The following is a 17,620-nucleotide window of genomic DNA, read 5'->3' as shown; positions in this document are numbered from 1 at the left end:
AGTTTTGTATGTGCATAAGGGAGGGAGGGGAAAATAGAGAAAAAGATTTTAATTTTTGAAATGTGAGAAAGAATAAGATATGTTTGATGCGAATAGTAAGCACTACATAAATGTTAGCTGTCTTTCTATTATTTTGAAAGATGGCAATTAGTGTCTGGAATAAAGTGGACATAATATAAAATGGGGCAGTTAAGTTAGTCACAGAGTGATGAATATTTTGACCATGGCATTTTATGGAGATTACCCGGTAAGGCATAGAGAAACCATAATTTTCACTGGTGGAAGAAGTAGCTACCTAGAGAAAATCATAGATTCTTGAAGTATTAGATGAAAGATTCATAGATTTAGAGTTAGCTGAGACTTCAGAGGTCATCTCATCTATCTTTCTCTTTTTATATATGAGAAAACTGAGGTCATCTCATCTAACCCTCTCATTTTATAAATGAGGAAAGTGATGTTGTCTCATTTAAATATCTCATTTTATAGATGTGTAAACTGAGATTTAGTGGTATACATATATATTACTTGGAGGCCTCCAGAAATGTTCCCCATATTTGAGGCATTTTGATGGTCAGTAAACTTCTAAGACCATCAGTTATGAGCCCCCATCTTTACTTTTATTTGTCCAATCAGAGTGCATATTAACTCAGAGCAAAAGATATTTGACCAAACAAGAAACAAAATCACAGCATCTGAAAATTTTTTATTGAAGCTTTTTATTTACAAAACATATGCATGGATACTTTTTCATCACTGACCTTTGCAAAATCTTTGTTCCAAATTTTCCCCTCCTTTCCCCCACTCCCTCCCCTAGATGGCAGGTAGTTCAATACATGTTAAATATGTTACAATATATGTTAAATACAATATATGTATACATAGTTATACAGTTATCTTGCTGCACAAGAAAAATCAGATCAAGAAAAAAACTGAGAAAGAAAACAAACTGCAAACAAACAACAACAAAAAGAATGAAAATGTTATGTTGTGGTCCACAATGAGTTTCCACAGTCCTCTCTCTAGGTGTAGATGGCTTTCTTAATCACTGAACAGTTGGAACTGGTTAAAGAGAGCCACGTTGATCAGAATTAATCATTGTATAGTCTTATTGTTGCCGTGTATAATGATCTGGTTCTGCTCATTTCACTCAGCATCAGTCTCTCCAGGCCTCTCTGAAATCATCCTGTTGGTCATTTCTTACCGAACAATAATATTCCATAACATTCATATGCCATAACTTATTCAGCCATTCTCCAGCTGATGGGCATCCATTCAGTTTCCAGTTTCAGAATTTGAAAATTGTAAGAGAATTCAGAGACTGTATATTTCAACCAAAACACAAGAGGGATCTTTACTATACCACACCTGGTAAGGGGAAAAAGCCCATAAATTATTTAGTTTATAGCTATAGGGCTAAGCTTAGTGCAACTATACTGTCAGCTGTATCCATTTAGCTAGAGAAGCCCTTGGGAATTTTAAAGTTTACCACCAAAAAAAGGAAAAACAAAAATAAAAAAATTAAGTTTACCATTTATTTGAATTATTTTTCCTTCTGATGAATTCAGATTCCTTGATCCTAGTCTCCCATCTTCTAGTTTGTGTTCTTTCAAAACATCCCAGGGACTCCACTCAGTGAAAAGTGCTAAAGGAGTCACTATAACTGGTTCTTTTCAATCCCCATCATGGCCCTGCTTGCCAAGCAAATCAACTTGGGACAAGATTGAAAAAGCCAAGTTGAAATCAGGATTGCTGGTGTTCTCTAACCCAGTTTCTATATTCTGCATTCCAGGCAGCAGTGGGATCTCAGGGCTCAGTATCATTGATGTAGCCAAGGACATGCAGGGAGTAAGTAGCAGGTATAGGATTGGAACTCAGGCCCACAGATTCCAGAGCCAGTTGTTCGTATTGTACCCTACTCCCTACTTCGAAAAGTTATGGTTAGTAAAATGTGAGTGAAATGGGAATTATTATCAGTGAGAAAAAATACAAGAGATTGAAAGACTAATGAGCAACCTATCATAGTAGCAGGAGATGCTGTGGACCTATACCTATGTGGTCAGGTATTAGAATAGAGAGCTGGGGACAGATATAATGTGATATAGGGAAAGAGCTTTGAATTTTGAATGAGATTATTTTGCTTAACTTCTCTTTGCCTTCTCAATGGGGGTGGATGTGGGGAGGGAGGAAAGGAGAGGATCTGGAACTCAAAGTTTTAAAAACAAACATTACAATTTGTTTTGCATGTAACTGGGAAAAATGAAATATCAAATACATATTTTAAATGAAGATCCAGATTTGAATCCTAGCTCTCCTATTTAGTATGTATGGTTTTAGGCAAGTCACTTGTGCCTCAACTCCTAGCTTCATTTTTATCCCCTGAAAAATAAAGAGTTTGAATTAGATAAGGGGCACTTAACATAGGATCCATGAACTTTTAAAAAATATTTAGATTTTACATATGTGTATATATTAGTATACACATATTATATATACTAATATATAAGACATATATAATATGTATAATATATTATATTAGCTAATATATAGATATAAATATATATGGGAATATATGTATATGCTAATATAGTATATATGCTTAAATACTATATATTAGTATATTAATGCTATCATGTATGTATGTATATATAATAGCATATATAGATATATATGCATATGTATATTCATTAGTATATAGGTATATATATACATATACTAATATATATAAGCTATGTATTCTACATATATACACACCTATATATACAAATGTATAGGTCTTATGTATAACACATATATACTTATATAAAACTTATATATGCTATGCTTATATATTAGCATATACAAGTTTTATATAAATACATATGTATATATAGAGAGAGCATATAGGTATATGTATATATCTGTATCATGTATTGTATACCATTATACAAAATTAATGTATTGTATAAATGTATATATACTAATATATATGCTAATATAAATAGTATATATACTTATATTAGTATACTAATATATAAGTATAATACATAATATAAGTATTATACATTATATATAAATATATTTTATATATAATGATATAATATATAATTAAACAATTATCATATGTAAGTCTTTGATAATATATTAATATACTATCATATATGTATATATAATGTATATATGTATGTATGTGTGTATATATACATGCACTATATTTTAGTAGCATTTGTTTCCTTTGTAATCCTGTATATTTTATGCATTTAAAAACATGATTCTAAGAAGGGGTCCATCAGCTTCTTCAGACTGCTGTCTGAGGCGTCCAGGATGCACAAAAAAGATTAAGAATACCTGGACTGGGCTAGATGACCCTTAAACCCCTTTCTAGCTCTAGTTCTGGGATCCTAGGCCTTGGCAGCTGAGGGGGGAGAGATGATGGAAGAGAAGACTCAAAGATGACCATCAAGGGCCCTCGTGGAGGCTTTGGGATGGCGGTGACCAGAGCCTCACCGAGGGCTGTTGTTTGTAGTACAAGGCCAGCTGTAGCCGTCATTTTATCTCAGAGGACGCCCAGGCCCGTCAGGACAAGGAAGTATTTCAGCAGAACATGAAACGGAGATTGGAGTCTTTCAAGTCCACCAAGCACAACGTGTGTCTCTCTAAGAGCAAGCTGCGGCTCCGGAAGGCCGGTCGGAAGGTGAGTCCCTCCCCGGTTGTCTCTGCCCTCCGGATTCTCCCATCCCCTTCAGAGCGCCAGACATCATCCTTTCCCTTTGTGGCTTCTGGTCGAGGCTGATGCTTGTGGGCAGTTCTGGGCAATCTGCCCTTCCCTGCCTGGAGCTAGCCCCAGAGAGCCGGAGAGCCGCAGAAAACGGGCGATCCCAATTGGACCGCTGTGAGGAACTGACAGACCACGAAGTGCTATGTAAATGTGCGAGGGAATGATGATGATGACGATTTCGGGGACCCAGATGACCGGTTGGGCAGCCCTACTTTTTTAAGGACTCCAGATTATAGCTTAAGTATGTATCCCCTTAACTCTTCCAAGGTCATCCTATAATCCATTCTCTAGTGGAGCTAGATAAATAGATGGACAGACAGACAGAAGGACAGGTAGATGGATAGATAGAAAGATAGATGGAGAGATAGTAGATTGATACACTGATAGATGAGATCAATAAATGAGACAGGTGGATTTACTTAGATACAGCTGAATTATAGATACAAATAAGTGTAAATAGATGATAGATGAGATTGAGGAAATGAATAGATGAGATAGTGGGATTGATGACAGATTTAGATATAAATTGATATACAAATAGATATGAATAGATGATTGACATTGATAAAATAGAGGGACTGATGATAGATTTAAATAGAAATAGATGATAGATATAAATAAAAATTAGTTATGCATAAGTAGATTGTAGATATTTGAGACTGATGATTGGTGATTGATTTACATATAATTTGGTAGATATAAATAAAAAGATGACAGATATAGATGACAGATAGATAGATAAATAGAACATTTATTAAATGTTTACAATGTGCCAAGAGATGTACTAAGTGCTAGGAATACAAACACAAGTAGAGACAAGACAGGTTCCTGTCCTAAAGGAGGTGAATCTTCTGTTAAGTGAGACAATGCATAAAAGAGAGCTGCAATGTAGGGGTTGTGTAGGGAAGGGATGGAAGTGGAAAATCCAAGGCACAGAGCAGGGGAAGAGGAATCCTGGCGATCATGGGCTGGGGTGGAGTTAAAGTCAGCCAGGCTGGCACGGATGCTTCCTCAATGGAGATTCTGAGGAGCAGAAGGATGCTAGCCAAGATGGCTAAGGGATGGAGGTAGAGAATTCATCTGGGGAGTCATAGGCTAAACTGGGCTTGAAAACATTGGATTTGGGTCAAGGGTCTAGGGTTGAATTCCAGTCCTGCTACTAGCTTGACTTTAGACCAATCCCTTACTCTCTGGACCTCAGTGTCCCTTATCCTTATCATAAAATGATTAGAATAAATTACCCCCAAGGTTCCTTGCAGGTCCAACTCCTATGATCTTATTTATGATTGGGAGTAAGTTGGGGATCTAGGAAGCAGCATACAGCATCTTTGTTATTAGTTGTGGAAGCAACATGCTTAAGCTCTGGAGACTGGGATTTAGGAAAAGACAACTAGAGAGCCTGATTATCTGCCCTCAGGCCAGAGCCATGTTTATATTTCTGCCCACTTCGGCAGCCTCCAGAGACCCAGGTGGGGACTTATTTCACACCTGAGCAGGTCACCTGTGGGCTGAGGATATGGATTACTGCCTCCCACCTGCTTGTCCTGCAGCTTAGTAACCTACCAGGATAGGAAATTGGAATTTGGAAGCCAAGCTCCAAGGGTAACTCGGGTTTTTTCCCTTTTTGTCTCCAGAAGGATGGTTCAGCAGACAAAGACACTCCTAATGGGAAACCTCATCGAGCCTCAAATTTACCGGACACAGGCAAGCTGAGGGAAAAGGAAGTGGGTGGAGGGGTGATATGGTACCGCCCAGTGAGGCGACTAATCAACCAACTTACTGTGTGCCCAGTCCTGTGCTAAGTGTTATAGGAACTATAAAGGAGCTTGGCATGTTGGGAAAACTGCTGGATTGGAGATTGGAAAAGATAGGAAGGGGTCGTGTCGAGAGGGACTTTTAAAGCCAAACAGACGCTTGGAGGTAATAGGGAGCCACTGAGATTTATTAAATTGGGGGGAATGACATGGTCATATCCACCCTTGAGGAATTTCCCTATGATAGGTGAATGGAGGTGGATTATGGTGGGGAGAGACTTAAGGTAAGGGGATGTGATCAGCAACCTATTGCAGTAGTCCAGCTGTGAGATGATACAAGCCGGTACCTGCCATTATGAGGGGAGGAAGGGGAGGTATACGAGAGATGCTATCAAGGTAGAAAAGACTTGACAACACATTGGTTACATTTTGAGAACTTGAGGGTGACCCTTAAGTCACAAGCCTGGGTAACTGGGTGGATGATGCTGCCCCCTCCAGAAACATGGACATTTGGAAGCAGAGAAGACTTGGAAGGGAAAGATGGTAGGTTTTGTTTGGGGCTTGTTGAGTTTGAGACCTCTGCACCAGGATGCGGTGCCATGTTAGGAACTAGGACTTAGGCACGAGATGTTATGAAGGGAAAAATCATGGGATGACAACAGATTGGACGGGGGGGGGGGGGGGGGTAAGACTGGACTGCCCAGTTGACACAGCGCAGAGCTGACATTGGAGACTCTTAATTTAGTGCCCTTCCCATTGTGTCAAAGCTGCCTCTCATTTGATGGACTCCATGTACCATGCCCTGCTGCCTCACTGCCTCCTGGAATAATAAAGCTCTTTCCATAATGTGTTTATTTGTATCTTCTCTCCATGTGAGACCCAGGAGCAGGACCAGGCTGACCCAGATTCCCTGGGGAGTTATCCTCTGGCTTTGGAACAGAGAGGTTTTCATGACTAAAAGCTCAGTTTAAATTATGTGTGACACAGCATGCAGATCAGCTAATAATCATAGAGGGCATTAATGGGAGGACTGTCTCTAGGAGGGAGATGCGTGCCTCAGCATCTTTGCCTCTGGGTTATCCACATGTAGAGTCTCGTGTTCCTCTTTGGGTACCCAATTTTAGGGAGCATACTGGCAGGGGAAAGAGTATGGGATTTGAAGGCAGATATTAGAATACTAGTTTTATTCCTTTATTTACTTCTGTGACCTTCAGCACATCCCAGAAAAACCTAAGGGAAGGGAATAGATGATGTTGGAGAATTTTCCTAGTTCTAAACTCTTGAATCCTATGGCAAGTTAGGACTCTTCCAGGAGTGGGTGTGACAGCTAGGTGGTCCAGTGGTTAGAGCACCAGCCCTGGAATCAGAAGGACCTGCCTTAGATACTAGCTCTGTGACCCCAGGCAAGTCATTTAACCCCAATTGTCTCCCCGGAAAATGACGGGGGAAACAAACCAACCCACTGGTGGAAATGAGTCCCTTGTGAGAGAAGGAGTTTAGCTGAACCAGCTTCCCAGAGATGATAAGGCACCACGGCCACTTCACAGTGGGCTTGGAATAGATGCCCACTGAGTCCCCTGCCCTGCTTCTTTCTGGCCAGCTGCAGTGATCTTAGCCGTGGAGTCCGAGGAGGAGAGCGACAGCTCAGACACAGAAAAGGAGGACGATGAGGGCATTGTCTTTGTGGCCCGGGCCACCAATGAGGTTTTCCAAGAACACAAGGTGCCAGGTAATGGGATGTCTCCCCCTTTCCCCAGGAAGTTCCAGGATGTACGCTCATTCCCTTCTCTTTTTAGGGAGCTGACCCCAATTGACTTTCTTTCCCCAATGGCCAAGCATGCCTGAGGCTGGATAGAGAGAGGGGGGGAGGCCAGTTTGGCTGAAGAGAAGAACCTGGATCCACTGGGCCCCAATAATTTAATCTTTCACTTTCAGTAAATAAGTGGTCCTGCATGGGAGTCTGATAGATTTGGAACAGCACTGGACAAAGAGGGGCATGTAGGGTAATGGGGAGATCCCTGGGCTTGGAGTCATAAATCCCTCCCCAGGCACTTATTAGTCATATGATCCTGGATAATTCACCTCAGTTTCTTCCCCTATAAAATAAGGAGGCTGGGCTCCACAGCCCCTGAGGTCCCTCCCCCGTTACAGGTGATCTGGGCATTGTTCCCAGCCCCAGCAAATTGATATCCATCTCTGTGAAATGAAAGAGTCGAGTCCAAGTAGCTAACGTCTCTTCTAAGTAACAATCTAAGATTCTATGGCTGTCTACAGCCTTTTGGCCCAAATGCCAAATGTAATACCACTCTCAGCCTTTCGGCAGATGTAACATCACTTTTAATCATAGTGTTAAATCCACTGGGAACAGCCGTGGTTTTTCTTCCTGCTTGTCCAAGCAGCTGCTTATGGGTCAGTCATTTCACAAGTATGCACTGAGCCTCTGCTGTGCTCCAGGTACATGAGCTGGGCTTGGACAAGCTACATTGGTTTCAGCTCTCTGGGTGGGTTGGCTATTCCTCCCTAGGACTCACTCATTCCAGAACTATTGCTCATTTCATCTGTCATTTCCCCTCTTCTCAACCCACCTCAATTAATTCACAATTTGTCTCCATTGCAGCTCGCCCCAAAATAAACAGGGACAGAGAGTTAGAAAGAGAGAGAGAGAGAGAAAGAGAAAGAGACAGAGAGACAGAGAGAGACAGAGACAGAGAGACAGAGAGAGAGAGAGAGAGAGAGAGAGAGAGAGAGAGAGAGAGAGAGAGAGAGAGAAACACACAGAGACAGAAACAGACAAAATAAAAGGAGTTTTCCTTAAAACTACTTTTTCGTAGCATCTATGTAAAGCCATCAGCAAGCATCATATCTATTTGCAATAAGATCAGGGGTGATAGTTGTCCACTATCACTATTACTATTCAATATTGTATTAGAAACGTTAGCTTCGGCAATAAGAGTTGAGAAAGAGATTAAAGGAATTAGAGTTGGTAATGAGGAAACCAAACTATCACTCTTTGCAGATGACATGATGGTGTACTTAGAGAATCCTAGAGAATTAACTAAGAGCTACTAGAAACAATCCACAACTTTAGCAAAGTTGCAGGATACAAAATAAAACCACAGAAACATCAGCATTTTTATACATTGCCAACAAAGTCCAACAGCAAGAGATACAAAGAGAAATTCCATTCAAAATAATTGTTGGTAATATAAAATATTTGGGAGTCTACCTGCCGAGGCAAAGTCAGGAACTTTATGAGCACAATTACAAAACACTTTCCACACAAATAAAGTCAGATCTAAACAATTGGAAAAATATCAAGAGACAGAAAGAGAAACAGACAGACAGAGAGAAACACCCACACAAAGAGACAGAAAGATGGAGGTCTTTAAATGTTTATTATGTGCCAAAAGCAAATAAGGCCGCCCTGTAAGGGCATTATTCCCATTTCAGGAATAGCTCAGGAAAGCTCAGCTCAGAGGCGAAGTGACTCCTGTAAGCTAAGTCAGCCTCAGGGAAGCGATGTGACCCAGACTTTCTCCATTCTAAAGCACTATTTTAAGCATCGGGTCATGAATCCAGGCTGGGAGGACAGCGCTCCCTCTTGGGTTCAGTCCCGACCAGACAGGGCCGCAGGGGCCTAGGCCTGAGCCCCCGGGCCTGGCGCTCTGCCCCCTCCCTCCCCTGCCTCGGGCCGGGGGTGGCCGGCTGAGCAGGCTGGCTCAGGGGTATTGCCCCATACCGAGGGGGGCTTCCCGCCCCTGCCTCAGCTGGTCCCTGTGCCGGACGGAGAGCAGGGTTTTTAGAGATGGTCCAGTGCCTCCTCATTTGATAGGGGAGAACCCGAGGCTCAGAGAGACGGCCCATTCAAGTCACCCGGGGTTAAATGGTACCAGGCAAACTGCCACCTTTGCCCCAAGTCCCGAGTTCTTTCTCTGGTCCCGGGCAATAAGAATGTGCAGGAACGCAGTCCCAAAATAAGGCGCCCACGGGCCCTGGGGCCCCTTCCCAGTGACAGGTACCCGGGCTTGGTTCCCAGCTCCGTCCCCCGCTGCCGGACCCGGCAAACTGAGCCCCGCTTCTGGGCCAGAAGCTAAGCCCTACGCGCCTTCCAGGAGACGAGTACGATTCCGCGGCCGTCCCCTCCCTCGGGGAGCCTGAGCCCGGCCCGCTGTAAGCCCCGGGGGCGGTGGGCGATGGGCGCGGGATCCTGAGCCGCCCGCTGTGTCCGCAGGCAGCGTGGAGGTGTGCCCGAGCCCGCGCATCATTCCGCCCTCCCCGACCTGCGCCGAGAAGGAGCTGCCCTGGAAGAGCGGGCAGGGGGACCTGGCGGTCTACGTGTCCTCGGAGACCACCAAGATCGTGCCTGTGGACATGCAGACGGGCTGGAACCAGAGCATCTCGTCCCTGGAGAGCCTGGCCTCCCCGCCCTGTGCCCAGGCCGCCCTGAGGGCTGCCCGCCCTCTGGCCTGCGCCCCGCCCCGGGCAAACGAGCTCCGCGACCCGCTGGCCAACGAGCTCCGGGACCCGCTGGCCGCTCTGGTTACCCCGTCTCCCGAGCCCCACGCCGGCTTCACCTTCAACCCAAGTCTCGCCAAGGCCGGCCGCTCCCGCAGCGAGAGCAGCGCCGACGCCCCCGAGCAGCCGGAACTGCAGCCGCTGATGGCCCCCGAGGGCCGCGGGTGCCCCAGTCCGGGCACTGCCAACGCCCGGTGGCTCATCCAGTTCAACCGATCCGGTCGGCTGTAGCCTTGAAACCCGCGGGGTTAGAGGGACGGGGAAGGAGGGAAAGGAGAGAGGAAGGAAGGGCGGTCTGGAGGGGGCTACTCAGGGCCCAGAGAACACTCGGGGCCAGGTCACTGGCCCAGCTTGCGCTGAGTATCAGCCCCCAGAGACAGGGAGCAGAACAGGGGAATCCTCCTCACCCACCCTCACCTTCTCCATCACGGTGTCTAAGCAACTCTGCAGATGAAGACCACAAAAAGGAATGGGAAGCTGAGCATCCCTGGAGGATGGGAGGTTCCCTCCGCGGTCCCCTGGGAGACCCCTACCCTGCCCTGTTCAGAGGGCTTCCGGTGGCTGCTCCCCACCCGGCTGCCCTTTGCTTCTGTCCCTTCCTCCTGGGTCACCAGCCCATATCCCCAAACCCGCCACCGAGGAGACCCTGAAGAATCCTTCAACTCCTGCCCAGCTTGGGAGGGGTCAGTGGTGGGGCTGGGGACCCTCGAGCTCCCTGCAGGTTGGGGTGTCTCAGCATCTGGGAACCGGAGGCCTCCTGCACCCGCCTTCATCCCCCTCAACTGCTTTGGACCGTGTGAGTGAGTGTGTGCTTGTACATGTGTGTGCCCACGGACACATCCATGTGCATATGATGTTACTCTGTGTGTGTGCATTTCTATGTGTGTATGTGAGGGGCTGGGAGTAGGGAAGGGTGAAAGCTGCCCCCATCCCCTCCACAGCACAGACTGGCCCAGGTACCTAGAATAAGCATCCGTTCAGTCTCTGAAAAGCCTGATGGGGACATTCCTCAAGTGGGCAATGAGGAAACCCCGGGGTCAGGGGTGGGGAGCGAAGTGCCGCCCTCACAGATACCTTGGTTCCCAGTACAAATAGCTGCTTCCTTCCCCTGCCTTCTTCCAGCCTGCTTCCCCCACCCCCCCTTGTTTTTTTTTTTTTTCTCTTTTCTACTTCTCTGCATTTGATTGCTGATGTTGTACTCCCAGACCCTCTTGTACCCCAAGGCCTCCAGGCTGGGCCTAGGCCTTAGGCTGGGGCTGCCCCAGACACAGGATCACTCCTGCGAGGGAGAACAGGCTTTCTCTGTCCAAAGGGCCATTTGTCATCCCGGATCGGGGCTCTCTATGGGGGCATCTTCTTGAGGAGGTTCTGCCCATGAGGAAGGGAGCCCCCCCAGATTATCGTTTGGATCTGCTGTTGGGGGGACGGCCTGGTTGTATAACAATTAAGCTGGGGCTATCAGACTGAACAGTCAGTGATCCTTCTTTTGGGCTAGTTTCTGAATCCCCTTCTGTCCCCTATTCAGTCTTTTGTATCTCAAACCTGAGAAACATTAAATCTCTCTCAGATGGATACGTAGCCTTTCTCCATGTGTCTGGTGGGCATCGGGGAAGGGAAAAGGGGGGCATCCTCAAGACTGCGTGATGCTCCTTCCCATACAAAGGGTGGCAGAAATGAGGGGGGCACGGACTGAGACTGCAGGCCCCGTTGGGGAAAGGAGGTTACAGGTTGGGGGGATCCTGCAGTGTCTCATGCCCCCCCCCACTCCCAATGCTTCCAGGACCTCTAGACGAGGGTCTCTCTGTGGTAAGGACTGAGGTGGCTGTGGTGGATGCTAGGGAGTCTGGGCTCTCGCAGCTGCTGGGGATCAAGAGCTATGCCAGATGGGATATTCCCAGGATGTTCCTCATGGGGACTCCCTCTGCCCCCATCCAAGATGGAAGCATCCTCAGCCTGCTCCCAATGTGTTCCAGAAAGAATTCAAAAAATGAGGATGTGAAGGAAATAAATCCTAATTGGGGCCTAGACCCAAACTCAGAAAACTTAAAGGGACCCCCTGAAAACTGCTGGCAGGTGATTTCCAGGGAACCAAAGAGCCTTCTAAGCTAGAGTCTGAGCAGATCACTCCCCACTCAGAAAACTTCTCAGATGGGGGGGAGAGGGAATCCAGACCTGTGATATTGCTGCAAACTCCCAGTGTGGAAGTTCCTTCTACTAATCTGATGTGAAGTAATTTACCTGTGACTTACAGTAAGATTTGAACCCAGGTCTTCAGAAGGACAAAATTAATCCACCACCACAGTGGGCTCTCTTGGAGCCCTGAATTGAGAATCAGAAAGATTTCTTTTTGGGCCGTGCCTTTGAGGCTTAATAGTTGTGTGATCCTGGGCAGGTCATTTAACTACTCTCTGCCTCAGTTCCCTCATCTGTCAAATGGAACTGCCAACAACACTTCACAGGGCTGTTAGGAAAATTAAATGAAATAATGTTAATTATTACCATTTTTACATAAAAACCCAATCCTTAATCTGGCACTGAGGGACCTTTTTAATCTGGCTCCCACCTCATTTTCTAGCCTTATTTCACATCACTGCCCTATCTTCCCCAGACACATTCTCTGTCTCTGTCTCTTTTTCTGTCTCTCTCCATCTCTCTGTCTCTCTGCTTCTGTCTGTCTCTGTCTGAGGGAAGCCCTATGTCTCTGGATCACCAGCACTGAGCACAAAGCCTTGCACAGTTAAAGAGTCTGTCACATTTTGGTTGGATTGAACAAAAGAGAGGGAGGTCTGGGAAGAAAATTCTGTTTTCCCAGGGAGTGATACATAATAAAATAAAGGGGAATGTAGTAGGGTGATGGGACCTATAAAGTTAGATTATCTTATCAACTACTACAAGCCAATTAGGCAATAAATACTTATTAAACATCTACCACTTGCTGGGCCTCCAGCTAAACCCTGGAGATACAAAGAAAAGTAAAAGACCATCTTTACTCTTGAGAAGTTTACAATCTTTGGGAGAGATAAGATGCAAACAATGACATACCAGCAAAATCTTTTTATTTCAGTTCTATTAGGGTTTTCCTGGCAAAGTGGTTGGCCATTTCCTTCTCCAGCTCATTTTACAGATGAGGAAACTGAGGCAGAGTGAAGTGACTTGCTCAGGGTCACATAGCTAGTAAATGCCTGAGGTAAGATTGAACTCACCAAGATGAGGCTTCCTGACTCCAGCCCCGGCACTCTATCCACTGTGCCCCGCCTAGCAGCTCATAAGCCAGAATATACAAGATAAATTGGGAGATCATCTCAGAGGGAAGACACTAGAATTAAGTGGGGTCAAGGAAGTCTTTAGAAGGAACATATGTCACAGAGGTCCCTGTTGTGATAACTAAAAATATAACTAAATTTAGGACAAAGTCTGTTATAATCCCCTGTGTATGATGACAAAGACTGCCCTGAACTTGCCTGCCCTACAAAAGTAACCTTAAAGATTGAGCTTAAAAAGAACCAATCTTCAGTGATCACTTCAACAGATCCAGTAGATTTAGGATACTTCAATACTTCCATTAGTTTCAATTTCAACCTATCCATACCTTCCCACCAAGTTTCCTTTTGTCCATGGCCATTTACAAATCTACTACTAGCAGTCCACTCAATGAGCTTTAAGCCTTTCTGACATTCTTTTGAAATTAGGTTGATACCAGCTGGAAACTGTGGGATATCTCATTATGTCTCATTCTTTCTACTAAATGACCACCTTATAGATTTTCTCAATCACTATTTCTTTGATCACTTTTTTATGCAGATTTTTCTGTTCACATCCTCCTCTGTTGAGTGTTATAGCCTGCTCATGTCTAGCATATGCTTCTTTATCAAAACCCTTAAATAAATCTAAGTTGAGAGAAAATAAAGTCCTCACAAAGACTATCTCTGGAAGTTTTAAATATATATATATATATATATATATATATAAGTATTTTTTATTATATTACTTCCAAATAACACATAAAATTTTTTAACATTCTTTTTTTGATTTTGAATTCCAAATCCTTTCACTTCTTCCTGTTCCTTTTCCTTCTTTCTGAGAAGACAAGGGATTTGATGTTGATTGTACATGTGACAATCATGGAAAATATTTCCATATTAGCCATGTTGCAAAAAAAGAAAAATAAAGAAATTTTATAACGTATCTTTCAATTCATCTGAATCTGTTTTGCTTTATAATGGTTTCTTTGGGTTGTCTAAAAATTCATTGTTTAACAAAACCAGGACAACTAAGATGAGAAGAAAAGCAAAAAGCTGGAAAAAGAATTTTTATAGCCAGTGTTTCTGATAAAGGTCTCATTTCTAAAATATATATTGAAATATATATATATATATATATATATATAATATAGAGAGAATTGACTCAAATTTATAAGGATCCAAGCCATTCACCAATGGATAAATTGTCAAAAGATATGAGCAATTTTCAAAGACATTAGTCATTTCTAGTTATATGAAAGAATGCTCTAAATCACTATTGATTAGAGAAATACAAATCAAGACAACTCTAAGGCAACACTTTTCATCTCTCAAATTGACTAAGGTGACAGGAAAAGATAATGATAAATGTTGGAAGGAATGTGGAAAAACTGGGACACTAATGCATTGTTGGTGGAATTATGTATGAATGGATCCAGCCAATCTGGAGAGCAATTTGGAACTATGCCCAAAGGGCTATAAAACTGTCCAGCAATCCAGCAATGTTTCTACTGGGCCTGTATCCCAAAGAGATCATAAAAGACAGAAAAGGACCTACATGTGCAAAAATGTTTGCAGCAGATTTTTTTTTTTTAAAGTGACAGGGAACTGGAAATTGAGTGGATGCCCATCAATTGGAGAATGGTTGAGTAAGTTATGTTTATATGGATATTATTGTTCTATAAGAAACGATCAGGAGGATGATTTTTAGAGAGGCCTGGAGAGACTTACATGAACTGATGCTGAGTGGAATGAGCAGAACCAAGAGAAAATGTAGACAGCACCAGCGAGATTATATGATGATCGACTGTGATGGACGTGGCTCTTTTTTAACAATGATGTGATTCAAGGCAATTCCAATAGACGTGATGGAGAGAGCTATCTGCATCTAGAGAGAAGACCATAGGGACTGAATATGGATCAAATCATAGCATTTTCACTTTTTTTGTTGCTACTATTGGTTTATTTGCTTTTTTTTTCTTTCTCATGTTCTTTCCCTTTTGATCTGACTTTTCTTGTGCAGCATGACAAATATGGAAATACACTTAGAAGAATTGCACATGTTTAATCTATAGTGAATTGCTTGCTGTCTTAGGGAAGTAGGAGGGGGAAGAGGGAGAAAAATTTGAAACACAAGGTTTTGCAAAGGTGAATATTTAATAACTCTCTTGGCATGTGTTTGGAAAAAGAAAATACTATTAAAATTCATTGTTTGTCATTAGAAATATTATATTCAACCATTGCATATTATGGAGTTTTCAGCACAGAGTTTCTGCTTTACTTTGTTTTCTTAAGGGTGATTTGTGTATTCTTTTAATGAGGCTTTTGGTTTCTATGTCAGTCCTGAGTGGTTTTCTCATATTATTTATTGCATTATGGTAATCAGGTTCTTTGACTTAACATATTGTTCTTAGAGAACTGCAAAATCCTTAAGTTGCTTCATCTTAGAAATAAATATTTTGTTCAAAGCAATCGCAATAGACTTGGGACAGAAAATGCCATCTGCATCCAGAAAAAGAACTAAGGAGACCGAATGTAAACTAACACATGCTATGTTCACTTCTTTTTTCTGTTTTTTTTTTTTTAATCTCGCCCATGGTTTTTCCCTTTTGCTCTGATTTTTTTTTCTCCCAACATGATTCATAAAGCAATGTGTTAAAAAAAAAACAAAGAAAAGAAATAAGTATTTTGCTTGTATAGATTTTAAAAAGAAAGAAAGGCTTCTTGAAGAAGATGGAATTTGAAGGAAGTCACAGAAACTTGGAAGTGGAGATGAGGAGATAAAGCATTCCAGGCATGACATCATAGTCAATGAAAATGACCAGAGTTCAGAAATGCCTTGTATGAAGAATAGTGTAGAGGCATCTGATGCCTAAACACATACATAATCTATCTCTCCATCTCTCTGTGTCTATCATCTCTATCATCTATCTCTCCACCTATCTCTTTCTATCTCTCCCTCCATCTATATATCTATCTCTCCATCTATCTCTCTATCATCTCTCTATTTATCTCTCCACTGATCTCTATCTCTCCTTCCATGTATCTCTGTCTGTCTGTCTGTCTGTCTATCTATGCAAGGCTATCCACAAAGGATATAATTTTTTAAAAGCTAAAATGTGCCTTAGAACTATCCGCTCCAAGCCTCTCATTTTACAGATGGGGAAACTGAGACCCAGAGCAGTGAAGTGCCTCAGGTGATCAGCAGAAAGTCTGCCTGTAACCATTGGTCGACCTCCAGGATGGGAAGAGCAAGCTCTCTGATGCTGCTACCCCCTCCGGACCTCTTCCTCCCAGAGCCCCCTCCTATATTCTATCCCTGAAGGAGGGAAATGGGGGCCTGTGCCCTATCTGAGGGCAAACTCCTGCTCTGCAGCCCCCAAAGGGGGTGGGAACACCAGCAGATTCCGGGGGAGAAAAGGGCTGAGGTTTGGTGAAATTTCTGGGAAGGGCACAAAGGGTGGAAGGAGTGAAAGGCCTCCTGGGGCGGGGAGGATGGGGAGCTTGCGAGTTGGCTGGGCTGTGGGCTGTGGCTGGATCTCCCGGCTTGGCTCTGGCGCTGCTGGAGCAGGGATGGAGAAAGAGCCCGGGCCCCCCCTTCTGTGGTCTCAGTGGAAATGCTCCCCCATGCAGACTCAGCTGCCAGCCTGGCCACAGCATCTGGCTCTCCTGAGTCATTGCTTAACTCTTCCCCATCTTCCCAACAGAAGCCGACTCACTGAGCCCCCCACCCCTGGCCCCACTCCCCCCCGGGCTCCCCAGAAGCATTTTTGGTGTCTCCCTCTGTCTCCACAAGCACCTTCCCATCCTGTCTCTGTCCGTTTTAGTCCCCGAGTCTGCCTCTGTCTCGGTGCTCCTGGGACCGGAGCTGTCCCAGCGAGTCCCATGTCTCCCCCTTCCCCAGCCCAGGCTCCCCTGTCCCCCTGGGGGGCTGAGGCAGGTAAGGGAGTCAGACACCTTGCGTGGCCCTGCACGTGCTGGCCCCTGCGCCTCGGCCTCCTGAGGGCCCCCAAGGAGGAAGGACAGAGACTGGCGGGCGATGGGGAAGCCACTGAAGGAAAGGAGGAGGGAGAAGAGGGGGATGACTCATTTGGACGTCCTGGGACAAAGCCTGGGGGAAGGCTGGGCTGGAGGATGCAGAATGGGCCGGGCTGGGGGTCCGTGTAGGGAGAGCGAGCCGGTGCCCTGGTTCCCACCCAAGCCCAAGCCCAGGAGCCGGTGAGCAGGCTGGCATCCTTCAGTCGGGTGAGTGTGCTCGGACCCTGCAGGGCTGCCGGGGCGGAATCGAGTCCGGGTATCTATGTGGCAGCCACGCCCTCGGGGCAGGGGTGGAGGGTCCTGGCCAAGGGAGCTGGCAG

General features: G+C 44.6%; 1 protein-coding gene across 1 annotated transcript in view; it reads left to right on the top strand.

Moving 5' to 3' along the window:
- Positions 1–11,595, top strand: part of SLC9A5 (solute carrier family 9 member A5) — a 32,215-nt gene extending 20,620 nt beyond the window's left edge. Inside the window, exons 13-16 of the mRNA XM_031950288.1 lie at positions 3,503–3,670; positions 5,389–5,458; positions 7,109–7,237; positions 9,740–11,595. Coding sequence (XP_031806148.1) covers positions 3,503–3,670; positions 5,389–5,458; positions 7,109–7,237; positions 9,740–10,254 — 882 coding nt within the window. The 3' untranslated portion in view covers positions 10,255–11,595. The remainder of the gene's footprint in view (positions 1–3,502; positions 3,671–5,388; positions 5,459–7,108; positions 7,238–9,739) is intronic.
- The last annotated feature ends 6,025 nt before the right edge of the window (positions 11,596–17,620 follow it).

Source organism: Sarcophilus harrisii, chromosome 2 (genome assembly GCF_902635505.1).
Source record: "Sarcophilus harrisii chromosome 2, mSarHar1.11, whole genome shotgun sequence".
Lineage (NCBI taxonomy): Eukaryota > Metazoa > Chordata > Mammalia > Dasyuromorphia > Dasyuridae > Sarcophilus > Sarcophilus harrisii.
This window is presented reverse-complemented; position numbering and strand designations above follow the sequence as displayed.